The 26718-nt window shown below is 37.9% G+C and overlaps 1 protein-coding gene across 2 annotated transcripts; it reads left to right on the top strand.

Moving 5' to 3' along the window:
• The first annotated feature begins 1844 nt into the window (after positions 1-1844).
• On the top strand, positions 1845-26085 carry tctn2.L (tectonic family member 2 L homeolog). 2 transcript variants are annotated; one of them, XM_041567417.1, is made up of 18 exons: positions 1845-2334; positions 5481-5591; positions 5816-5895; positions 7262-7451; positions 8954-9054; positions 10595-10794; positions 12392-12521; positions 13504-13633; positions 13731-13793; positions 15045-15179; positions 17494-17571; positions 18352-18435; positions 18659-18761; positions 19348-19451; positions 23182-23335; positions 24410-24520; positions 25517-25605; positions 25766-26085. In XM_041567417.1, exons 1-18 carry the CDS (start codon positions 2262-2264, stop codon positions 25885-25887), a joined length of 2058 nt encoding a protein of 685 aa, XP_041423351.1. In that variant the 5' UTR covers positions 1845-2261; the 3' UTR covers positions 25888-26085. The 2 variants fall into 2 exon arrangements, with proteins under 2 accessions (XP_041423351.1, XP_041423342.1); XM_041567408.1 differs by having other exon boundaries at positions 1846-2334; positions 13501-13633.
• Positions 26086-26718: the final 633 nt, after the last annotated feature.

Here is a 26718-nt window from a genome sequence, read left to right as displayed (position 1 = left end):
CTTGCTGTTTTTTCCTATTAATAACATTGTCATCAAACATAGTTTTTAACCGGCCAGGTAGCAATGTGACATCCCACATATGTGTATATTGAGAGCGCCAAGCAAATCATTCATTATGTGCGCCCATCAACATAGATTTTGACCAAAAAATGCTAAACATGCATAAATGTACAAAATACAAGTGGAGATTATTGAACCATATGTCCTATGTGCTCTCAGTCTTAATAGTAAGCTGATATTCAAGAATACCACTTTTGGCACAATTTGGAATACAGCCTATTATTTTATTATTAACATGTATTTATATAGCGCCAACATATTGCGTAGCACTGTAAAGTAAATGTGATTATACAACTAAATCACATGAATTATATACATAGAACATATGGAGTTACATACATCACAATTAATACAGCCTACACCAATATACAGTTATTTATTCCATTTTGTTAGAGTTAATAATGTCAAATTTAGTAAGATAAACTGAAGAAATTCCTTAAACGATTGTGTATTTGCTGCTAAATAATATTCTGGTGTAAAAAAACAATTTACTCTAAATTTGCCTGTTAAGTTCACTGTGCCACTTCTGGATCTGGAATGATCATTGTCAGTTATTTTTCTCATTTGAGAGACAGGCCCAGAAAACAGATTCTAGGGAATACAGGGTTATGAAATAGTACAAGTTAATCCAGGGACTAGTCCGATTTTGGAGTCAGGAAGGAATACTTTCCCCGTCTGAGGCAAATTGGTTGAACTTGATGATAGTGTCTTTTTTTCAACCAAACTTAACCCAGCTACAGCCCATGAATAAGATGCAGATTCAATCATTCACTTAGACCATTCTTACTGCTTCTGTCCAATGAAGCTATGCATTCAGGAAAAGTTGTAGTACCGTAATTGGTTTTTTAATAAAAGAACCCTAAATTTGCAGCATTTAACTGCGTCCAGGCCTGGACTGGCAATCTGTGGGTTCTGGCAAATGCCAGGGTGGCTGCTAAAAGATACCATAGAATGTCAGTATTTAGTGGGCTGGTAGGGGATGTGTTGGGCCTCTGTGTGGGCTGATTGGGCCTCTTTGTACCTGAAATACAAGGGCCTATTATAATTCTCAGTCCGGACCTGCCTGTGATGGTCTGAACAATTCTTACTACAACTTTAGTTAAATTAAATACAATCAGCGCAGCCCTGCAATATGCATTTTATTAGACATGTCCTGAATTTTCAAGTGATCTGATAACCCTAAATTTTGCTTTCACATGGACATTTAGACTACTGAAGAGCTTTAAAGGAACAGTTCAGTGTTAAAATAAATACTGTATAAATAGATAGGCTGTGCAAAATAAAAAATGTTTCTAATATAGTTAGTTAGTCAAAAATGTAATGTATAAAGAACCAGAACACTACTTTCTGCTTTTCAGCTCTATAACTCTGAGTTAGTCAGCGACTTGAAGGGGGTCCACATGGTACATTTCTGTTCAGTGAGTTTGTAATTGATCCTCAGCATTCAGCTCAGATTCAAAAGCAACAGATATGACCCATGTGGCCCCCCTCAAGTCTCTGATTGGTTACTGCCTGGTAGCCAGGGTAACCAGTCTGTGTAAACCAAGAGAGCTGAAAAGCAGGAAGTAGTGTTCTGCCTATTATGTAACACATCCAGTCACTCCAGACTTTATACATTACATTTTTGACTAACTAACTATATTAGAAACCTTTTTTATTTTGCATAGCCTATCTATTTACCCAGTTTTTATTGTTACACTGAACTATTCCTTTAATGTATGCATCTTGGAAAGTTGCTTACAATTGTATAAAAAAAGTTGAGGAGAAGCCCTTTGTTGCCACGTGTGTGATCAATCAGAAGCTGCAAGTATTCAACTCTCAGACTGAAAGGCTTTTTAGCAAGTAAATAGGACTGGTTTCTCTATTGCCAAAACGTGCGACTTGATTCATTCAGCTGAATGACTACGCAGCCATTTACCTCCAGACTTCAAGCCCACCAGGAGCGAAAGTTAATGATAACGCTAAATATTGGCGGTATAACCAACCCCACTGCACAAACAATCAGGTCTCCAGCCTTGTGTGACTCACTACAATTCCCAGAATTCATCTAAACGGCCGACGCGCAGAAACATTCTCCACCACGTGATTGTGCGCTGCATGCGCATTGGCCAGGCTCGCCCTAGTTACTATTCCCAACGCGAGTTTGGACATGGCGTCCTAGCAACGATTACGGGCGCTATTGTTGAAGCAATCCGTGGACAATGTCGAATACGTGGCCTCCTTGTCTGTTTTTTCTAATATGTACCGCCGTGATGACAGCGACATTGGCTCAAAGTAAGATGGTGGTGGGTTTATTGCCCCGTCAAGCGAGGTTCCAGCTGCTGTGGCCTTGTCATAGAGAAGGGGAAATGTAGAGTAGCCTTGTAAAGTTATTAAAACCATCAAACATCTTTTTCATTTTATCGGATACATTTAAATAGTGCAGCGGATTCTTGAGCTCAGGTCTTTAAAAAAGAGTCTATAGGATAATCATCATTTTGTTCATGATTTAGTCCATTTTGGTCTTATGATGGAGATCATTGTCCTGCAAAACCATGGGGCTTAGCAGTGTCATTAAAGGGAAAGTATACCCCAAAAAAAAAATTAGTAGCAAATATATATGTTACGCTAATTTGGGCTAGGCAGAGCAAAAGGGGTTAATGTCCAGCTAGTGCTTAGAGCATGAGTTACATGTGACTCTAAAGGTGGCCAAACAGTATAAGATCCGCTCGTTTGGCAAGGTCGCCAAACGAGCGGATCTTAACCCAATATGCCCACTAATGGCTGGGCAATATCGTATGAACCCTGGGGCCGATTGATCAGATTACAATACTACGAATGGGCTCCGACGGGTTGCAGGACTGCATCAACTAGCCGACGCAGTCCTGGATCGTACAAAAAGAATCAAACTTTTTTTTTGGACCTGATATAGATTGGCAGGACCCGTCGGGAGCCCCCACACATGGGCAGATAAGCAGCCGAATCTGTCTAAAGGACCGATATCGGCAGCTTTAATCTGCCTGTGTATGGCCACCTTAACATTTCAGGCTAGGGCCTTCGCTACAACTGCCACAGGCTACTGTGCAATAAAATAATAGGATAATGGACACCAGGAGGTTTGGTGAAAACAAAGGAGTAATAATTTATTTGTACAAGACAAATATCCCACAGGTTTACTTACAATAAGGAGGCACAGGCAGAATATAATCATCATCTTAGACAGGTAGATATTGAGACAGCTGAGGATTGTGGATCCCCTGAGCATTGTAGTCAAACAGTAAGGCAGACCTCCAGGAAGATGTACCTTGAAGTGGTCCGGATCCCACTCAGCAGAGTGGTCAGGGAGAAGAATCTAAGCCTGACACCCTATCCACTGGGATCCCTTCACTGTAGGCAATCTAGGAGCCTTGGGAAGCTACTCCCTACTACAGATCCTTGATGGAGCCCAAAGCTGCTCTTACTATCTCTATCTCACTCTCCTAGAGAGTCTATAACAGATATAACCCTGTCTTTAGCTGGCCTCGTTCACAGGGTCCCTGCTCCCCGACTCAGACATTAAAGGTACTGGTCCCTTTAGGCCAATGGCTTTACTGGGCCTTGTTGTACCCAGGCTCAATGGGCACATCAAGCTGATCAGGGCACCAGAAGCCAAAGAGGAAGATCCATGACTATATTAGTGTGACAGGAAGTAGTCACACCTCTTGGCCAATAGCTAAGAAATGTAAACTAGCAACTAAGGGAAAGGACGAAGGGTAGGGAATTAAAGCCATAGGGGCAATTTAACTATATATATATATATATATATATATATAACAAACAAGGGAAAGTTGTGCTCACCACTAGTTTTTAAAATCATTAGGCGGGGGTGCCTAATGATTTTAAAAACTAGTGGTGAGCACAACTTTCCCTTGTTTGTTATAGTTCTACAAGAGCAGTGACCAGCTCCATGTTGTAGCTCCCACCCCCTCCAACTATAGTCAGGTGATCCCACTGGTGTCTAATAAAAGGGCAGCCAAGTTTGGGAGTTTTACTTTGAAAGCAGCTAGTAAGTTGCAGGTAAAACGCATTCGTCCCTTTTATAAAATGTATAATGAAACCATAGAATTCTTAATGAATCAAATGAAAATTGAGCATAGGACTGGCCAGATATGGGATGACTTTGACGTAGTTGGCCAGCTTAAATATATTGCAATATATGGACAAACAATCCCTGTTTTGTTTAAAGGGTAAGGCATTTTTCAGTAGCAGTATGCACAAAATGTCTCTGTCTTAAATATATTGATAATGGGTTGAGTGCAGAGGAATCTTGTATTTGTCTATATATATATATATATATATATATATACCCTTTTACATATTTTACTCTAAAAGAAAGAAGTGTGGTAGTAAAATACAGAACTTTGTCCATTAATTGGCTGATGTGATCTAACATGTATACAGTGGGGCTCATTTATCAACACTAGCAAATTACCTATAGTTGCTATAGTTACCTATAGCAACCAATCAGTGCTTAGCTTTTTGAAGCCAGCTGCAAGTAGAACAATGAATTCAGCAATCTGATTGGTTGCCATGGGTAACTGCCCATGGGCAAATTTGCCCAGTGTTGATAAATGACCGCCAGTGCCATAACTACCATACAATAAACCCTTTCTCCTAACCCCTTCTGCCTTTTTATTTTTGCTACCCACCACCACAAACATACAAGTGGGCAGGCGTGCAGGTAGCCGGAAGTGGGTTAGAAGGAAGTGACTGAAAGAAAACACAGGGCCTGGGCACTCCAAAGGTTTTTCTCATGGGGGGGGGTGTCTGACCAAAAGTAGTTACACCTCTGCATGTATATATGCCATTGTTTTGTTTGTGTGCGCTGTGAATCGAGTGACTCGCGGATTGAAAAAGCCAACCTGCACCTGACATAAACCACAAAACCATAACCCACACCAGAGTCTAACCCACTCCATACATTGTGTGCCTCTGGTTCCAGGTGAGGGAATCTTCAGGGACAGACGAATGACCTTCACCAGGCTGATCAGCACCCAGCCCAAACGTGCAATGGTCACCCAAATTTACTCCTGAACCCAAACAATCCACGGGTTTCTGGTTAACCCGCTCATCACTACTGCTTGGGTGTCACCTTTATTAGTATATTATGCAGGGAGACTCAGGGGGTTGTAGGCAGAGACTGGGTCATGGACTTGCTGGAAGAGGGATTTGTGTGGATATGAGGGCTTCAATTGGAAAATCAAGGGCTTAACTCTGTGAAAAGACGGTGTCACAAATTAAGTACATGGAAATGTTAAATTTTTGATTCGAGTGTCAGCTGTTGATTTACCAGCTGGTAGTCCTGCTCAATGCACATTATTAAAATAGCTCAGAAAATTGTGTTTGAGTGAAAAACATAATAAAACCTTACTGATTATAAATTTTCCTTCCTCCTTTTATAGCATTTTACCCTTCCAGAATCACCTTACGTGGACATAGTGCAACATCGTTTCTTACAAATGTTGCAAATCCTTCAACTATTAGTCTGTCTCTGACTGTAATCAATAATACAGGTAAGCTTATTTCTGTGATTCATTATAACAGCAGTTTTTATTATCCCCCACTAAAGGGATCATAAGGGATTTCAGGTTGTTTCTCTGTGAGGCCTAATAGGAAAAAATGCACTGGCCTGGTGGATAAAGTAATACAGCCATATAACACTATTAAGAATAATATTTTGCTATTTTGTTAGTTGCAGAAGAATCTCTGTTTAATTTGTATGGTGTTTTCATCTTAGATGTAATACCAGTTCCACGTTGTGATGGACAGAACAGCACAGAGACCTGGGTAACATCTCTGGTTGCTTTGCAAAGTGTGGTAAGCTTTTTTCTAAAATGTAATTAGAAGCTATTATATCAGTGTATTTAAAGGGGGTTTTAATCTTTGAGTTAACTTTTATTTTGATGTAGAGAGTGATATTCTGAGACAATTTGCAATTTGTTTTCATTTTTTATCATTTGTGGTTTTTGACTTATTTAGCTTTTTATTCAGCAGCTACCACCCTTTAAATTGTATCTTACTGGAAATGCTTCTATAATGGGAAGCAATTTATTATGGTTTAAGCAAACTTTTGCTGTTTCTGTAGTTTAGAACATGAGAGCAGATGCTCTTTGATCTTTAAGCATAATGATATATGATTCTGTTTTAAATATCTAGGACTTTTCTAAAAAGAATTGTTATATACCTTACCACCAGGGTTGTAAACCTGTGATCACTACAATCCCATTTAAGGCAATGACAAATGAGGAGAAAAGTTGCCCCACAATTAATCTTCTCTAGTGTAGGCGACTTTTCTCCTCCAAATGGTTCCCCAGCGGTGATTTTGCGAGGAAACTTCGGCAACTTCACACTGCGTATGTTTTCATAGCAGCGATTTGTATGTTAGCCACTGAGGAAGCATTTCGATGAGATTATTCGCATGTGCTAAAGGAGATTAATCACGGGGCAACTAATTTCCTTATTTGTCCTTTCCCGTAAAAAGACAATATACCCCCTCTTTCAAAACAAATAACCAGTTCAGTGAGAAGCCCTGTATAACTATTCCTTGGCTTAAAAAAGCTGTGCTTTTGCTTCTAAGTTTAGCTTTTTGCTCTACTCAGCATACACATCCAGACCTTAATGTAGTACCCCAGGCCAGTGCAGTTTTCAGTGAACCGGAACACTGGCCCAGGTAAAGGATTTTGGCCTGCCCCAGTTTATACCTTTCCTTCTCCTTTAAAGGAGAACTAAACCCTAAAGAGGAATGAGGATTGTCTGTTATATAAGCTGATGCTACAGGGCTGATTATTAAATCTTAATGCTAATTGTGCTGGTCACTGAGCTGTCATGTACCAGTAATCTGAATTATTTACTAATCAGCTTTATATTGTGACATTTATATTATATTTATTCAGTATATTGTGAGTGGGTCCCTAAGCTCAGTAAGTGACAGCAGCACAGAACACGTGCAGTAAATCAGCAGAAAAGCTGCTGAGTTTTGGGAACCTAAGCTGCCTGTTCCACTAAAAGAAAAGTATTAAAAACCAAACACACTGCCTTACCATCACTAAAAATCAGGTTGAGAAAAACAAAGAATATCCATTTACAATAATATTGGTATATGACAAGTGATAAACTGAAGCTTTTGGAATAAATGAGATATAAAAGATTGTAGTAAATGAAAAATGTAAATTTTCAATTTCAGAATGCATATGTGTTCACCCTCAGTTTGAATCAGACACCTTGCACCCAGAATGTGACTAACTGCTGCACCGATATGCCTTGCTTTGTGCAAACTCTTCAAGTTTCTGCTTGTGTGAATAGTATTTCTATTGCCACATTGCTTGTTGAAGCAGAAATCTATAGTAATACAACTTTCTCAGGGACTGTGTCAGGTAAGCAATCGATTGTCTTCTGATATCTTGTCAAGCATCAGTTTACTCTGTTATGCAGCAAAATTGTCGATTACATGACGTAATTAATACTTCTGCATGGCAGGTTAGGAGGTGCAAACTGCATTTTGGACAATGGCACCCAGTATGTTGGAGCATGTTGGTTTTCTCATGTAATAGTGCATTCGTTAAATGTTATAATATAATATGTTAAGCGTGAGTCATGTTTCACAAGGACCAAAACGTTTCCTGGCAATACCAGACCAAATTGCCAGTTTAGTAATGACCAACCTGCCTTGTCATTGTCATTGTTTTTTTTTTTTAAAGATTTTATTTTTGAGTTTTCATAATAAACACAAAACAACAATTATAGGTTATACAAATTTAAAGAGGAAAGAAAAAGAGAGATAAAGGAAAGGAGAGAGAGAAGTTCTCAAGGGCCATAAGAGGTGGGGTCAAATGGCTTACTCATCTATATGTTTGAGTATATTGTCATTAATGTTTATTTACATTAGGAGATGATCCACAAGATAAGCCCACAAACATAATATATATTTCCACAAGAAGGAAATTGCAGTCATCTAGGTTCTCAAGAATGAAATTGCCAAGCTGACTTGTGCTCTTGAAGCCATAGGAGGCTATAAGTTCAAATGTTGCTGACTTTCCTGTAGCGTGGTCCAAGTCAACTGGCAATAAGGAGGTCAAGAAAACTGATAAAAGAAAAAACAGTTAGAGGGGTGCATTATACAATGAGGCGTATTTATTAAAGTGTAAAAAGTCAAATTTAACAAACTTTTGCCAAAAAGGACGAGGATGGCATGTTTTACTGTATTAACTTTGCATTATAGGAAATTTGCATCTTTATACCAGGGGTAATAATGACACAGCAAAACTTTAAAAATATGTAAATTTACCAAGATTTCGAAGTAATTTTCCTCCACGTCCCTAGGTCCAAACTGGCAAACTACTACTTTAAAGATACAGCAGCACTCATTATAGCCGTCATATTGTCTTTGCTGATATCCCATATGACGAATGTCATTGCTTTCTGGCGTTAAGGTGCCAGCATTATTGCCCATTACAAACTGTATGGAGAAATTATGCTGGTGTAATTATGCAAAGTATGTATGCCATCATTACACTTGCAATTATGATTTCAAGTGGAGATAATTTGCTCTTTGCTAAATGTGCCCCGTTGTCCGAAAAACAACCTACTGAGATTTGTGACACAGGTTAACTGAAACTGGATTAATAAAATTGATATTGTATTTAATACAAATTATAATTTCTTTGCATTATTGTAAAAAAACTATACAACCTGAGGCTCTTCAACAAACCCACAGTAGAACTCTTAGTCCTCAGTAAGTTTATCCAAGCTGCAGTTTCAAAAACAAAATATTTTAGTTTTTTTTCAGAATCGCTGAAAGAATAAATTCTTCAGATAAGTAGAAAAGCAGTGTTTTTTTTCACAATTTTCATAACTATTATCTCCTTAATCTTCACAGGCAATGCAACAGTAATACCAGTTCAGACCTACCAACCACTTGGACCCTGTCCTTGCAATTTAACAGCCGGTGCTTGTGATGTTCAATGTTGCTGCGATACGGTAACCTAGTTTGCAGTGTTTGTTGGTGTTGTCATGTGGAAACACGTTTTCACATGTTTAAAGCTGGCAATAAGCTGTGTACGATTTTAATGTAGGGTGGACCAACAATCTTGTGTGATATTCATGTACTAGAGATATCAGTCAGTGCTTTGACCAGGATTGTTTAAAAATCGTATCTGCTGATGAGCGATGCTTGCTAGGGTATGTTGCAATGGCAGATCAGGGAACAGAAGAGGAGCCCAATCTTTTTACTCTTCAGTATGCAGTCGTCAGTCGCCACACTTTGTTGCCCATGTATAGCAGCCTTTAGCTTGTTTCTAGGTCCAATGAAGTAGTCCCTTACTTCTTTTGTTTGAGCATGATTATAAGTAAAGGGAGAGATAAATCTTTAAAGGGATACTGTCATGTTTTTTAATCAAAATGCATCAGTTAATAGTGATGCTCCAGTAGACTTGTGCACTGAAATCCATTTTTCAAAAGAGCAAACTGATTTTTTTATGTTTTTAAATTTAATTTTGAAATTTGACATGTGGCTAGACATATTGTCAGTTTCCCAGGAGCCCACAGTCATGTGAATTGTGCTCTGATAAACTTCAGTCACTCTATACTTCTGTTCTGTATATTTGTGAGTGATATCACCTCCCTCCCTTTCCCCCAGCAGACAACAGAATAATTGGAAGGTAACCAAATAACAGCTCCCTGGTAGATCTAAGAACATCACTAAATAGTAAAAATCCAGGTCCCACTGCGACACCTTCAGTTACATTGAGTAAGAGAAACAATTGTTTGCCAGAAAGCAGTTCCATAGTGCAGCACTGACTCTTTCTGAAAGCACATGACCAGGCAAAATGACCTGAGATGGCTGCCTACACACCAATAAATACACTTATTGGTTCGGAAAGTAAATTTTATATGGTCGAGTGAATTGTTTGCAGGTTAAACAGTGTAATTTAGAAAACTACACCATAAAATCATGACAGAATCCCTTCAAGAAACTTTTAGATAACGAAGGAATAATAATATGTAAATAATTAGAAATCTGATTATCACTGTTTTGATTTAATGGAATTATTCTGAACTTTGGCTCTTGGCTGCTTCTCTTATGCTTTACTCTTATATGCATTCGTATAGACCATTCTACATGAAGTAGAGTAGAGTCATAACTTTAGATGGTGGACCATGGGTGTCTATATATATATATATATATATATATATATATATATATATATATATATATATATATATATATATATATATATATATATATATATATATATATATATATATATATATATATATATATATAAAAAAAGTAATGCTAAACAAATAAATTAATCCTTCTGTCCACCAGACACTTGTGGCTAAATCTGGTGGCGGAGTTTGGTGGAATGGGGGAAGTCCAGTTCATTGCCTAGGGCAGCACCTGCAAAAACCTGTAGTTAATGTGTCTAAATTTCAATTTATAATAAACTAGGTAGATGTGCTGAGTTTGAGTGATGGCAGGAGGTTGTAATAAAAGTGTAATATCATTCTTTTTAAGGACTGCAACTCCAACATGACCGCTCTGTTTAATGGATTCTGCTATACTGGTATTTTTGGGGGAAATGTTACACCGCCTTTTGATCAGCTTTGTAGTGTCCAGACAATCAACAGATCTCCAGACTGGTATCCTTTTCTCTGTGTCCAGTCCTCTCTTAACAATTCTCCATTTCTGGGCTATTTCTACCAAGGTTCAACAGTGTAAGTGTTACAAATGTATGAAAATAACAAATTACTTTTATTCAAAACCTTAATTATATTACGTTATATTTGTGGCAAAACAGTGCTTCTAAAATGTTCCTGCCACCATCTGCTGCTCCTTTCTGACATAGCCAATCTCCTTTTGCCCAGTCACATCCTGCTACCATCTGCTGCTTGTCAGACACAAAGCTTATCTGCATCTCTAACAATCACTACAGTGTGCAGTAGCGGTGCTCACATCACACATTGTATCCAGCCTGGGCTCCTTACTTTGATCCCCTTAGCTTTTTAGTTAAAGGAACAGTAACACCAAAAAATATAAGTGTTTCCAAGTAAGAAACATATCATGTACTGTTGCATTGCACTGGTAAAACTGATTTGTTTGCTTCAGAAACAGTACTATAGTTCATTTAAACAAGCTGCTGTGTAGCAATGACTGAAATTGAAAAAAAGGCTATATTGCTCAGGGTAAATAGTGTATAAGCGATAACACCATGTTCTAAAGAGCTTATCTGCTGTTTAACCTGAGCTTTTTCTCCTTTGAATGGCTGCCCCCATGGCTACGCAGCCAATACAAAAGTAGTGTTATTGAAGCAAACACAGCAGTTTTACCAGTGCAACACTGCATTATATTTTTATTACTTTAAAACAATTAGGGGTTGTTCGAAGTTAAAAAAGTTCGAATTGCCTATGGGGACCTTCCACAGCACTTTTCTAAGTCTTTGCACATCGAATAGAAATCCTTGGATCGATCGCTAAAAATCGTTCGATTCGAATGATTTCTATTAGATTGTTCCATCGATCGAAAATGCTGAAAATCCTTCGACTTCGATATTCTAAGTAGAAGGATTTCAATTCGAGGGTCGAATTTCGAAATTTTTTTAACTTTGAAATTCGACCCTTAGTAAATCTGCTCCTTAGATCTTTTGATGTTCCTGTTCCTTTAATTCCTGCCTAGCCATGGGCTTTTTCAAGGAATTAAACCTCACCTTATGTTTTGATTATTTTTGCCAATGGGATGCAAAGTTTTTATATTTATTTTTTAATGACATCCCAAATGCAATTACAGTAGACAGTAACAGCTAGAGCACTGCATAATGGACACCCCAGTCTCTGTTTTATGAAGTTTGAAGCAGTACATAATTTCTTACGTGATATGATCAATTACTGAGTAATATCATATTGTTACAGATGTCTTTGATATTATTTTGTTTTTAATAGAACAAATAGGAATAACATAATTTTATACAAATACACATTGTACTTTGGGCTTACAGGCTTAAAGTTTCCACTATACTAGAATACAGGGGCATAACTACAAAGGGAAACAAGACCCTGTGGCTGCAGGGGGCCAGGAGGAATAGGGGCCCCATAAGGCTCTAATTCATATACAATGTCAATAAATATTGTTAAATCAGGTCAACCTCTAGACATTTTGGGGAACTGAAAAGTAATTTGCTGTGGGGCCCAGTAATATCTAGTTATGCCACTGCTAGAATATATCGCTGACAGAGCTCAACAATAATCCAGGAAGATATATTTTTTTGTTTAACATGTAGTTATTTAATGTGGTTTTGTACATTTGTTGGTCTTGCAGGTCCTCTATCCAGTCTGCGTCTTTCAGCCTGGGTTTCCCACCAGTTCCATCAGGAACATCTGGCTTTTATAGACAGGGAGATGCTATACTGAACCCCACTGGAAATAATCAGTATTTCACAATCCCACAGGTATTAATATATATGTTCAGCTTTTGGTTCATGAATCAAGAGGTATCACAATTAAGGAAGAATCAACATTTTCTATAAGTGATGTCAGTCATCAGTTTATTCACTGATTAAATAGATTTTGAATAAATAGATTGAACAAAATCGTATTATATTTACACATTATTTCTTCTGTACATACCTCCACTTCCGCACCCTCTTTCTACTCTTGATTTACTGCCACAGAGATACTTTTGACTTATATACATGGTATAGATGGACTTGCATGTCATCCTCTTTATAACCCCACTCTTTGCTTACGTTATGAGCTGGCAGTAATACAAGCAGGTGCTACATGAAGAGTAAGAGCACTCTGTGTATACCATAGCCTATCTTTTCATTCTTGCCTATAAATTTGTTTCCTGTGCATTTTTACCATGCCAAAGAAATAAAAATATATTTAATGGTAGGTAAACCCTATCTTGATGCATGTATGCATATTTTGGAGGGATAGCACTCATTTATTAGAATTCCATTATTTTCCTTTATATCAACCCAATATACTTTTATGCACACTAAATTAGTTTGGTACAATTTATTTAAGATACATGTATTTCATATATATTACACCATTGTTTATTTTTTCCTTCTTAGCAAGGCTAGTTTGTTTTAACAGTTTAGCAACACACACCAGAAATTTCATACAGCCATTTTTCCATGTAATCCATGTAATCTGTTTGTGCGAATTTAGTACACTGTGGGTCCACATAAGTACGGAATCCTTTGTATTCACACAAAATTCTCTTTGCATTGCCCTCAAAAGAACATTGGCGACAACTACACAGGAAACACACTGCCCTTTTAAAATACAAAACTGACTTAAATGTTTTGCAAAATAATTTTTTTTTACAAACACATCTCTTTTTTTTATTTCAGCCATATTATTGTTGTCTCAGGATTCATTTGAAGCCTTGCTCAGTCTTCTAAAAATTTTTTCTTTCAGCAGTCAACTGTTGGGGGTTGTGAAAGTAATGCTCCTGTGGCTTACCTGCAGGATTTCAGTACTACATGTGTTACGTCTTTGTCTACATGTTCGAGTATTTTGAATCCTGATTTAAATCAGTCAGCCATTGGAGGTGAGATGGTCTAAAAAAATGTGCTAAAAAAATGTGCTAAAAAAATGTAAATATCTTTGGTACTAACCTGTTGTGATGCTTTTATCTTACCATCTAGGTATAGTGTTTACTAATGCACAAGATCAAAACATAAGCTTGGACCAGTATCTTACATACACAGGTATAGTATTCAATGTTTTACTAGGTAGAACATATGGCTCTATTTGTAGTTCCATCTATTTTTTTTATTCCAATTTTTCTTGTTTTCTGGATGTTGCAGGTGCCTCTGTACAAATATGTTTTATATAGCTTCTTAATTTGGCTCGGCATTCCCTTGATGTGCCACTTGAAAGCACCAGAGCTTGCATTTTTCAATCCAAATATGATCAATTAATGTTGTCAGCTGTCAGAAAAATAATTACCTTCATCTAAAGATTAGGTGATGTTAAGGCAACCATATGTATAGAATGTGAGCAGTAAGGTATTCCATATTTCTTACTTTCATTATGCTTTTTTTCTTGAGTAGATGATGGCTGTTTCTGCTTGATATTGTATGGATGAGGTTCATGTGTCTTTGTAATGTATTAAGTATAATAAAATTCTAGGGAAGAGGATCGCTCTGTGGTGCTCTCTGTAAGAACCCCAGGCCAGGCCATTGTTCTGCTGATTGATGTACTGGCCGGGCTATCAGTTAGGCACCCTGAAGTAAACTAGGACAACAAAAGCCTTTTACCCCCCTCCCTTCTCCTACCACATATTGTTGATATAATAAAAATGGCCTAGTTAATATCTGAAGCTTTTAGTTTTTATCATAAGGCTTTTATTCAAAGAGATCTGGGTGACATGTTCTCCTTGCTATCTGCTGCCTGTGGTCGGCAATCAGAGCATGCAAATCACACAACAGAAACAAGTTTCCTGTTTGAAGATGTGTACAAAGATTTATTTCATTTAGTGTCCGCTGCCACCAATGAGAGACTGTAAATATTACATTTTTATTTTGGTGGCTGCACCAAAACGTCAATAGGGTGAGCAGCTTGTGTTTCAGGCAATTCAGGTTTGGGGCATGAGGGCAATGCAGCGGTGGATAGTTTAGAAAAACATTGCTGTGAGATTAGTTCCACTTTAAAATAATGTTTTTATGCTACTTTAATGTGGGCGGGTGTGGGTTGAGCTCTTCTGACTGCTCCCCCCCCTGCAACCTTCCAAATGATAGCTTTCGACTTCCGGGTTGAACTTTTATAGACGCGTGCCTCTCACCCCACCCCTTTTGTGACATCATCAGCGGGTCGGCACGGGTCTATAAAAGGATCCCGGAAGTCGGGGTCGGGTAGGCGCGGGTGGTGGGAAGTCAGGTGGATGGGTGCGGGTCAGGTAAAGCCCAACCCGCACATCACTAGTGCCTTGCTAATGATACACTCTTTCTCCAATACAGGACCTGCCTTGCCTCTGCCTGCTTCTTGTGGGAATGTAATTTTGTCTGCAGACTACACATTCTATTGGCAGGCTAATAATCTAAGAGAAATAAACGTTACTGTTCTAATGGCCCAAGTGAACTTAACTCATCAAGGTAATTTTATTACTTGTCCTTTTAAAAATATGAAACAAAATAAAATGCTATTTGTAGAAAATGCTTTTTTATAGGATTGAAGCTCTAACTGCCATATCTTGTAATAAGTTCCAAATACATAAAAATAAACCTGTCTATAGTTTAAGAATATGTGATCTTGTAATACAATTTATATACTGGCAAAGCAAATGTGTTTTGTTTCTATTAAACTTAATCCCCATGACCTATGGTATTTATTTATTTATTTATTTGATTATATAACCTCAGTGTACTTAGCAGCTCAGACATATGTACCCTTTACTCGTTTTCATATATTAGCAACCTTCTGGTCTATGGGCATTAACTCAAGGAATGAAAACATAATTTTGCCTCTTTATAGGTCCCTGGTAAGGCCCACCTTTTGAGTATGCAGTGCAGTTTTGGGCTCCAGTCCTAAAGAAGGATATAAATAAGCTGGTGATAGTGCAGAGACGTTCAACTAAACTGGTTAAGCAGAAGGAAGATTTAAATTATAAGGGTAGATTGTCATGGTTGGGGTTGTTTTCTCTAGAAAAAAGATACTTTGAGGGGACATTATTACTTTTTATAAGTACATTAGAGGGCATTGTAGACAGATAGTGGTAGATCTATCTTTCCATAAATTGGATCATTGCAGCAGAAGCCATTTGTTTAGACCAGAGGAAAATAACTTTTTTTTGAAGCAATGTAGGTGGTTCTTCACAGTGAGGTTGTGGAATGCCCTGTTGGATGAGGGCTGATTCTGTTAATGCCTTTAAGAGTGGCTTTGTTGATTTCTTGGACAGACATAATATCCAAGGCTATAGTGATACTAAAATATACAATTAATATAGATATTTGTATACATAGTTTCAGTGAGTGTATGTAGGGGTTGGTGTAAGCATGTGTAAATATTTGTGCTGGGATTTATCTAGAGGGGTTGAACTTGATGGACTTTAGTCTTTTTTCAACCCAATTTAACTATGTAGCTATCTACTTATTTAATTAAGCATTGTTTGTTCCCAGAAAAACCTCTTGTGCCCTTCGCCTTAGAGCTGATTAGTAATTAGCCCTGCAGCAAATGTTGCTTCTCTTACATTTGACAGAGCTAACCTCGCTTTATACTCCGTATAGTTATAGTATGTTACTCACTCAGCTCAGCGACTGATAGCTGCCCCTGCAGATGGACAATGTACTATGTTTGACTGAACAGAAATCTAAAAATAGGGAGCTACAAGGGACATGTTTGGAGGTACAGATTTGTATTGCTCCTGGGTGCTTTACCTCTTGTTGTTATAGTTTACTAACAAAAATAATGTGTACAATTTCTAGTCTAATTTTATGTCAAACTTCAGTTCCTTTCCGTGGAAGTTACTCAGTATGTCACCAGCTACTCCTCATAAAGTTCCTTTGGTGTTTGCAGCATAAGTAACTGTTAGGCACAATAAATGCTCCTGACTGGACCCTCTGTGAGACAGTAATGCTTTTCCTTTTAGTTCAATGGCTAAGCAGGGTAATTGATTATTATTGGCTTGGAAATCATACAATGATAAACTGTTTTAATTAGTGAATTAAACGGATTGTAGCACAAGAACTCGGGTTAGGAGGCTGGATGTTGTAGGTCTGTTATATAAGCTGGTGACAGCACAAGCCATACCAGTTTTGGGAAATGTTTCCTGGCAGTAAAACAAAACCATTTACAAAATGATTAAAGTAGCACTAAGTAGGTGAAATTACTTGACTGAAAAAACTTGACCTCCCTGATATGTGCACCCCACTCATATGTCTGTTGGCTATAGATATGGACCCTTCATTAACCTCAAATTCTAGATTATGTTACTTGCATTTGTTGTAATACACCGAGAAGGCAATACTGCTTCACTGGAAGTCCGCCTCTATCCTCTCCATAAACTTCTGGAGGAAATTATTTAATGATTCGCTTACCATGCAGCAGCTTTCTTACATATCTATAGGTTATCCCACAAAATTCAATGCTGTGTGGGATTTTTGGATGTCTGTACAAAGCTAATTGTATAACCATGAAGTGTACATGTTTATGATGAGATGTATTAATTAATCCTATCTATTTTGGCATTGACACCATACTTTTCTCTTCTTCCTTTTCTCTCTGCTGTTTGTATTTCTGTGTTTAATTGACAATTCTAAATAAAAACTTTCAAAACAAACAAACAAAAAAGCGGCACTAAGTTGCACTATTTTCCCCAGTATTACAAATGGTTTTCAGTTCCGGATAAGAACCATGAAAACCATGAAAATGGTTACCATGAAAATAAACATTGTGATCTGTCTCTTTCAGGAGCACAACTGACACAAAGATTCACTGCTACATTTCTTAATGGAAGCAGGTCATCGGCCGTTCTCTCTGGAAATCCAGGTAAGATATACATTTTCCCAACATTTCTTACTGGTACTGCTTTCTATTACATTGCTTCATAAGGCCATTTTATAATTGATCGAATTTTTTTATAAAATTCTTGAAAATATAACACTCTGCAGACTCATTTAGAGAGTTTGCAGCATCACCTTTTCAGATTGGCTTCTTTTCAAGTTGAAATCTTAGGCTGGGACCACAACAGTCAGTAGGTCACCAAAAAGCATCAATAATATCAATCAGCAAGGAGAAAGCTTAACTAAAGAAGTAGACTAGAAATGCTGTACATTATATTTTGGGCTTCTGTACCAGCCCAAGGCAATCACAGCCCTTGAGCAGTAAATATATGTGCCTCCAAAGCCTTGTAGCATCAGCTCATATTACAGGCAAACCTAATTTTCTGCTTGATAATTTGCAACTGCCCCTAAGCTTAGCTTCTCAACAGCTGTTGAGACCACACTGAGAATATGATTGTCGTAGACACTTGGAGACTCCCTGTGACAAGTTTGAAGTCCTGGATCATTTCTGCTAGCTGAAACTTTAGTCTGATGCAGTAAGATCACTATATAAAATACAACATTTTTAGCCATATTTATTTTTAGGGTTTAGTTCCCCTTTAAGAATCATTGTATGGGACAGGTAGCCAGGAAAATTGTTTGTGGATAGATAGTCATTGCTTTTATCCGTATTCCCCTATTTGTGTTCTATGCTGTAATATACAGCTAACATTATGTTATGGATCTTTTAAAAAAAACAAAAAACTACAAACACATTTCCTTGTAGGATACCAAGTTGGCAAGCCTGTAATAGCAGCAAATGGAAGCTCAACACCTGTTATTAGAACAGGGATTAACCTTTGGAAACCTGGTAAGTATGCCACACAGAACTGTTTTTAAAGACCAGTCAATTCAATGACCCAATAATGGATTGAATATTCACATATTTTTGCCTTAAATCCATTAATACCATTATATATTTTGGTTACTCATTATTATTATTTTTTCAAGGACAATGTTGCAGCATTTAAGAATTTAATATTTCAATAGAGTAGTGTTTCTAGGTGTCTCTAACTATTCTCTTCTTCCTTCAGTTGGGAATAATATATGTTCCTCCACAACACCAGTTTTGTTTGGTCAGAATTCTTTTTCTGGATGTTTTCTTAACGTGAATGAAGTAAACTGCACACAGCTAAGGTCAGTCTCTTTTGTGAGTCATTTAACATATAGAAGTTTATCACCCTCATTCTGTCCTGCTTTAACTTCAGAATCTCGGTCTGGCAGTCCCTCCCCCTGTTGCTTCCTGGCAGGATTAATAATCTAAAAATTATATTCTTACCTAAATTTTATACATGCCTTTCAGTATTCCCCAGTGAGACCTCACCCCTCACTCTTAAAGCATTTAGATTCTGAAGTAAGGGGCTTTATCTGGCACGGGGAGAGACCCAAGCAATTACTATCCTACAGTCCTTGCCCACCAGTCCTTGCCCTGCCCAAATTTTATAGTTTAAGATCTAAATTGATTAAGGAAATTGGCCTGTAATTATGAAAGTTTAAGGATCCTTGTTTTGGTTTGGGAACGACAGTTGTTAGTTTTATGTTTTTTTTCCCCCAAACTGGGCAGGGATAACTGGTACTTTGCACTTACTTGTCTGCATTATGAATTGTCATAGGAATCACTCAAGACTGGATAAAAATAAAGTAAACTGCTTTATTTTTAATACCATTCAATCCTTGACATGTTATTGTTTCAGCAGCATTTTTTGCTTTACTCTGTACACAGGAACACAGTAACTACTCATCTAAGAGCCTTAGTCCCAGCTGACTTCATAGCAATGAGAGGCAACTCTAATACCAATGACCTGGGTGAATGGGTGCAGATATTTTGTAAGTAGATCTGTATCACATGCCAATTTCGGTTTATTGGCTAGTTTTACCTAGTTAAAACAGCCTCATTTGACATTTTTGCAGATGCCAGATTTAGTTAAGTACAAGCTACAGCTATAAATTCACCTCTGTATTGGGTGTTCTATAGTATAATTTTGGATTGGGTCACCTAGGGCCAATATTGAACCTAACATGCTTGACCCACTGTCATGGCAATATAGATCATGGAATATGGTCACTATTAGATCCTCTGTTACTTTGGTAGGCCAATCCAACCCTGAGTATGTGAGCCCTCAAGATATCAATGAAGACATTTTGGGCAAATTTCAAGCACTGCAATTGGTTGCATTAGAGTCACACCTAGACTCATGGGGCTCATTTATCAACACTGGGCAAATTTGCACCTGGGCAGCAACCCATAGAAATCAGTAATTCACTTATTTTCAGCCAGCTGCAGGTTAGAAAAGGGAAGGAAATGTTTTGCTTGCTATGAGTTACTACCCCTATGCAGATTTGCTGTAGTTGGAAACTCAACTTGTGCTTCCTAGTGGCTATAAAGTTTCACTGGGAAGTTGTGGTTTGCTAGTTAACAAGCATTATACTGTTAATATTCATTACCTAAAAGGAGAACTATTGCAAAATTCTGTACTGTTTCTAAAATTATCAAGGTAATTTTCACTATCCCCCTCTAAGCAGTCAGTCTCTCTTCATGCAGGAGTTAAAGTCAGATTTTGATTGACAGTAAGGTCTCATACATATGAGTTAGCTAATACATTGGAACCCATAAAAAAATGTATTAGACCTAGCTGTCAATCAAAATCTGACCCCAAGTTCTGCAACTTTGGCCCGCATAACTGCCTTATTTGCTTAAAAGAGAAGGAAAGTGTTTTTTGCATGAGGGTGCCAAAAGTTAGGCACCCCAAAGTGATTGTATTTACTTACCTGACACCCCGGGCCGGTGCTCCTATCAGCAGAAAACTGCATCGGCCGGGGTTTCTTCCAGCAAGCAGCATGGAGCGATCTTCTTTCTGCTTCTTCTTGTGGCTGCGCATGCGCAGTAGAGTGAAATCCTGAATTTTAACAAAAAAAAAAAACGGCTATTTCATTCTACTGTGCATGCGTCCGCCCTGGGAAATTTGAAAAGCGAAGAAGACGATGGCTCTGTGGTGCTCACTGGGAGAACCCCAGGTTGGTGTAGTTTGCTGATGATAGGAGCTCCAGCCTGGAGCTTTAAGGTAATTAAAGTAAATATAACCACTTGGGGTGCCTAACTTTTGGTGCCCCCAAGTTAAAAATACTTTCCTTCTCCTTTAATTACCTTAAGTGGTTGGAGGTTGCAGAGGTGTAAGGGCAATGAGGAGATTTTGTTGCCTGTAACAAATCTCCTCTTCTGCAGGTGACTAATCTCCTCCAAATACTTTCTCATTGGCAATAAAGTGAATTGCTGGTAGTAAAACATGTGGTGCTTAATTTTTCCAAAGTTACCTGAGGTTTCCTCTTGAGGCAGCTTTGGAAAAACGAAGCGCCACATACGTTTTACCACCAGAGATTTACTTTATCGACTGTGATAACATCTGAACCAACAAAGTAAGCAATTAACTTAAAGGGGTGGTTCACCTTCAAGTTAACTTTTAGTATGTTATAGTATGGCTAATTCTAAGCTAATTCAATTGGTCTTCATTATTTCTTTTTAATAGTTTTTTAATCGTTTGCCTTCTGGCTCTTCCCAGATTTCAAATTGGGGTCACTGAACCCATCTAAAAACAAATAATCTGCAAGACTACAAACTTTATTGTTATTGTTACTGTTTATTACTCACCTATCTATTCGGGCCTCTCATATTCATATTCCAGTATTTTGTTCAAATCAGTGCATTGTTGCTGGACCCTAGCAACAAGATTGCAGAGCTTGCAAACTGGAGAACTGCTGAATAAAAAGCTAAATAACTCAAAAAACACAAATAATGAAAACCAATTGCAAATTGTCTCAGAATATCACTCTCTATATCATACTAAAAGTTAACTCAAAGGTGAACAACCCCTTTAACGGCAACTTTCCTTTTTATGGATATCCCTGGCACCTTGTGTGTGGTGTGACATATTAGCCATGCTTTGTGATGTTACACTTCTTTAGTGTATTAGGCACATTTTTACAAAACAGATATAGATCAATGCAGGAGTAGGGCAAAAGCTTACCGCTAAAGCCGTTGGGTACAGGTGCACATGCCCTAAACAGTCATTAAGGGGATGAAAACAATCAAGACAGGAAAATGCAGGCTGGCACTGGTCCGGGTCACAAAATTGTAGAGAAACCAGAAGCAGTTCTTGTAATGTAAAATACATTTAATTTATTAATACATGTCTCAAACAATCATATCTAATAGCCTTACACATTTTGTGCCACTTAAAGGCACTTAATCATAGGCTATTGTCTTGACATTTTTATATGAAATAATACATTTAATAGCATTGTACATCAGCTAAGAACTATTTATTACTTATTTGCCAAATGCTGTTCCTCATGGGGGAAGAAGATCACATATGGTGGTATATAACTTTTTATGTGTGGAGGCATTACTGACTCAACCTACAGCACTAGCTTCGTTAAGCAGACATTAAGGTCATAACGTGACAGTAAAGAAGTATGGTATGATGTCACTGGGGTGTTGCCAGCCTAACATTTCTGGAAACGGTCCTCTCCATAACAGGGGCAAGTATTTGTAGTTTAAGGCCATCACAGAGATTTATTTAAAGTCAGGGAGTTAGGGTGTGGTGAATGGTCCTTTAAGTTCTTGCTGTATTTTATTTGCGTGATGCAACGTTTTGGGGTGCTTGCTTGACAAAGGGGATCACCCCGAAATGTTGCATCACGCAAATAAAATACAGCAAGGGTTGTCCCTGCTTGCAACTAAGACCTGTGTGCTGGTGGAATTACTTACTCTGAAGTTTGCGGGTTTCTGAAGCCCTCTCGGCCGGGCACCGGGCAATATACGATTTGGAGAGCCAGGGAGTAGAGTCCTGCAGCGGGTCGGGTACCCGCGGGTTACCCGCAAAAACCTGCAGTACCATGCGGGTTTTTCGTTGAAGTTCAAGGTGCGGGTATACCCGCGGGTCGGCGGTTCTGCGGGTTTGCGGGTTGCGGGTCGGGCTGCGGGTCTTCTCAATATAAATATTTGCTCCTTTTTTCTGGTCACGCCCACTTCCGATGATGTCATTTCCGGTACACAATGACAGCACTTCCGGTTTTACTCCCTTTTTTTCTGATCATATCTACTTCCGATGATGTCACTTCCGGTTTATAATGACAGCACTTCCTGATTCTTGATGGTCAGCGGGTCGCGGGTCCGGGTTGCAGAGAAGGTACTTGCGGGTCGGGTTGCGGGTCCAAGCGGGTAAGAATGCGGGTTGCGGATTGCAGGTTGCGGGTACGGGTCGGGTTCGGGTCCCAAAAAATGGACCCGCGCAGGACTCTACCAGGGAGTGCAAGCTGGTAACTATACCTGTTCCTTTAAGTTCTTGCCTCATACAACAGGATCAACTTAATCAAAAGAACTCTCATGTTACAGTTGATGCTTAAAGGATGCATTAATCAGGCCATAAGTACCTTACATGGCTGGACGGTTGGGCAGCATGTATAAGATTGACTAAAGTGCCCCACTAAGTTAAATTTGCTCACCATTTTTACCTTGAGATGTCTTATAAATGTTTTGTTTGTATTTGTATCTGCACAGATGAAGAGCCTAACACAACATGTGTTGGAAATTGTGGTGCAGAAAGTTTAGTTTGTGTAAATGTTCCTGCTAACATGAATATACAAATCATGACATCTGTGATTGGTGCAGTTGAAGGAGTGTTTCAGGAAGAGATTCTTGCTGCCAAAATAAGGTAATTTGCTATGGAGAATTTTACATAACACATTTACCAAACTGAGTTTGTGGAACATTGGTCAGTCTGTTTTTGTGTTTCATTTAGCTAAGATTTCTCAGTGTAGTGATTTTTTGCATGTATCTTTTTGTCGCACTGCCTATTTTAATGTTTCTGCACAAGCTGCTCAAGCTTGACAGTGCAGTTCTTTCCAAAAACCGCAAACAAAACAAAAAACTATTTATTTCAATGGTTAAAGGGATAAAATTGTATTCCTGAACCAAATAATGTATTTTAACCTGTAATATTGGTGTGTAGGGAGCCATCTTAGTGCATTGTACATGATCCTGTGTGTTTACAAAGAGCTAGCACTTTACATTGGCTCTGTTTTGAGATTTTGAGCTATTGTTTCTCCAACTCAATGTAATTGGAAGAGTCACAGTGGGATTTTTACTATTGAGTGCTTTTCTCCTATCTACCACTAGGGAGAGCATTTTCCATGGATGCAACCTTGCCATTGTTCTGCAATGGTTTCGGGGGGGGGGGGGTGATAACATTCCAAAGTGCAGTGCAGCAGTCAGGGACTGACTTTTATCAGAGCCAGGGTATGTAAAAATTGACAGTGTATATATGTTATGTGAAATTACTAGGGATGCACCGAATCCACTATTTTGGATTCGGTCGAACCCCCGAATCCTTCGCGAAAGCAAATTAGGGGTGGGAAGGGGAAAACATTATTACTTCCTTTTTCTGTGACAAAAAGTCAGACAATTTCCCTCCCCGCCCCTAATTTGTATATGCAAATTAGGATTTGGTTGGCCGCGCAAAAGGATGTGGCCGAACGTTGAAAAAGGCTGAATCCTGAACCGGATCCTGGATTCGGTGCATCCCTAGAAATTAATAAATTAATTGTTTTAAGTTATTGGTCTGTTAAAATCAGAGTCTTTGTCTTCCCATCTCAGGGTTTTATTTTTGTGGCCATTAGCCAACTATAAAATGTCAGAGCTGAATCAAATAAAAAAAAAATACATTGAATTGTGTCAAATGTCTTTTGATATTAATGTTTATCTAAAATATGACTTTTTCTTTGTTAAGCTTTTCCACTGTGACTATAGATTGCATTTCCAACTGCACACTGTCCCTTCCAGTTAGCACTTCCGTTCAGTTCATCAGTGTCCCAGCACAGCCTCCTGCCATGGTTACTAGGTAAATACAATATAATTTGAGCATATATTTATATTTAATAGTTATTGAGTGGATTACCATCATATAAGGAGTAATACACACCCAGTTGTATATGACACCATGGAGTTGCATGATTATATAGGGGCATAAGGCCGCAGACTAAGGGCTTTTTTTTTTTACAAAAATCTAAGGTGATGTATATCCATTCATTGTTACTGGAATTATCAAACTAAAGGATGTTTTTGAAGCATTTTGATTATTTCCTCCATTTCTGTTTTATTATTTCATTTTTATACAAGTTTTTGTTTTATTATTTCAGAGGCTTAATGCCTGAACCTGGAAATGTAAATTTTACAGCCTTGGCTGCCAGGTCTTGTGTGTGGAGAATTTATCATCTGCAGCAGGCAAATGGTTAATTAAGTTAGGCTGTAGTTAGGTTAAATTACTTCCTTCAGAGCATTAGGAATAATCTGCAAGTGGAGTATCGGAGAATAAGTAAGTAACAAATATATAACATTGGAGCAAAACATCACCTGCGATGTTGCCCATAGCAACCAATCAGTTATTTGCTTTAATTTTCTAACTTGTGGATGACTGTTGAAATTTAATTGCTTATTGGTTGCTATAGGCAACATCACCAGTGATGTTTTACACAGCATTACAAACAGGCCCTTTTATGTATATTGTGTGTGTTTAAAAAAACAAAACAAAAGAACATTGTGTATTCTGGCCACAATCCATATGTCCATCGGTAGTGACAGCTAAATTCTAAAGAACTGAATAACAGGCTGAACAGCTACAATCAGCCACTTCTCCTCTGGCTGAAAAGCATATACCAGTGTAAAGCACTGTCTGTGAAGTACAAAATAAGTAAAAAATTCAATACAGATTAAGAAATTAGAATTTAAAAAATGTTGTAGTTGCCAACATTGGAATATACATATCATAATAAAAGCCAGTAGAACTTTGTGGACTAGATTTTTGAGTGAGGTTTACTAAAACAAGTTGTTTTTAAAGGTTTCAAATGAACGCAACAGACTATGACTGTGAGAAGAATGAAGTGTGCTGGCAACAGCTTGCATACCCACTGACACAGTATTACACAGGTACATTTATTATGGTTACCTTATTAGATCAAATTGGCATTTTCTTTATGTATCAGATTTGTAAACATGTTCTTAATGTTCTGCTAGAAACAGACTTGGAATGGTATAGTCACACATATGGATTTTAGCTATTCATCTTTTGTTTGTTTGTTTGTTTTAGGGGAGCCACATTATCTGACCCTTGCCAAAGGAATGATACTGGTATTCTTCTTTATTGTGTCAGCAGTTTTGGGTGGACCATGGAACAGAATCCGAAAAGCCTGGAATAATATTACATTCTAATTACATTTGCAATATATTTTGTGTTTTATATATATTTTAAAAATTCTCTATTTTTGTTTGAGAATGTAAATATAAATACATAGATATATTTTTGACTGTTTCTTACATTGCTTTTGTATTCTATGAACATTTTTGTAAGTATTTTGATATGAGAGCATGTCAGTGGAAATTCTGTTAAATTAAATGGTTTTAAGAGGAGCTGTGTATGTGTATGCTTTAGCTGTGTCTAATATTGGCTGTAAATATATATATATATATATATATATATATATATATATATATATATATATATATATATATATATTGTCCTTAGCGAAAGCACTCACGGCAAATTAGTAACTTTTAGGTGATGTAAGTAAAAAAGAAGAACTTTATTAATCCATGATTACTACTTGGTAATCATGGATTAATAAAGTTCTTCTTTTTTACTTACATCGCCAAAAAGTTACTAATTTGCCGTGAGTGCTTTCGTTTCGCTAAGGACACTGCATAATTGTTGGTAATCACCCGGCCAAAGACGGATGGAATGGTGAGTGCCAAATACATATATGTGATGTCACTGCTGGGTTTGAAGAAATGGGCCCTGTACCCCTCAACCCCCAACTCATGCACTGGATTTCATCGGTAACTGTCCCATGGCAGCTGGGGACACCCGAGTGCCACACCTCAAAAACTGCTACATAGGCACATTTAATAAAGCAGATATAAATACGGCCCTGCCTGCGAGTGTAGGCACAAGAGCGGGCAGAGGTCCACAGATCGGCTGATTCTCAGTCTGCAGGTTGAGAATCAGCCCTGTGTGGCACTAGCCTAATACTTTATTAATGAATT

This window comes from Xenopus laevis, chromosome 1L, assembly GCF_017654675.1.
Source record: "Xenopus laevis strain J_2021 chromosome 1L, Xenopus_laevis_v10.1, whole genome shotgun sequence".
In the NCBI taxonomy this organism is placed as follows: domain Eukaryota; kingdom Metazoa; phylum Chordata; class Amphibia; order Anura; family Pipidae; genus Xenopus; species Xenopus laevis.
This window is presented reverse-complemented; position numbering and strand designations above follow the sequence as displayed.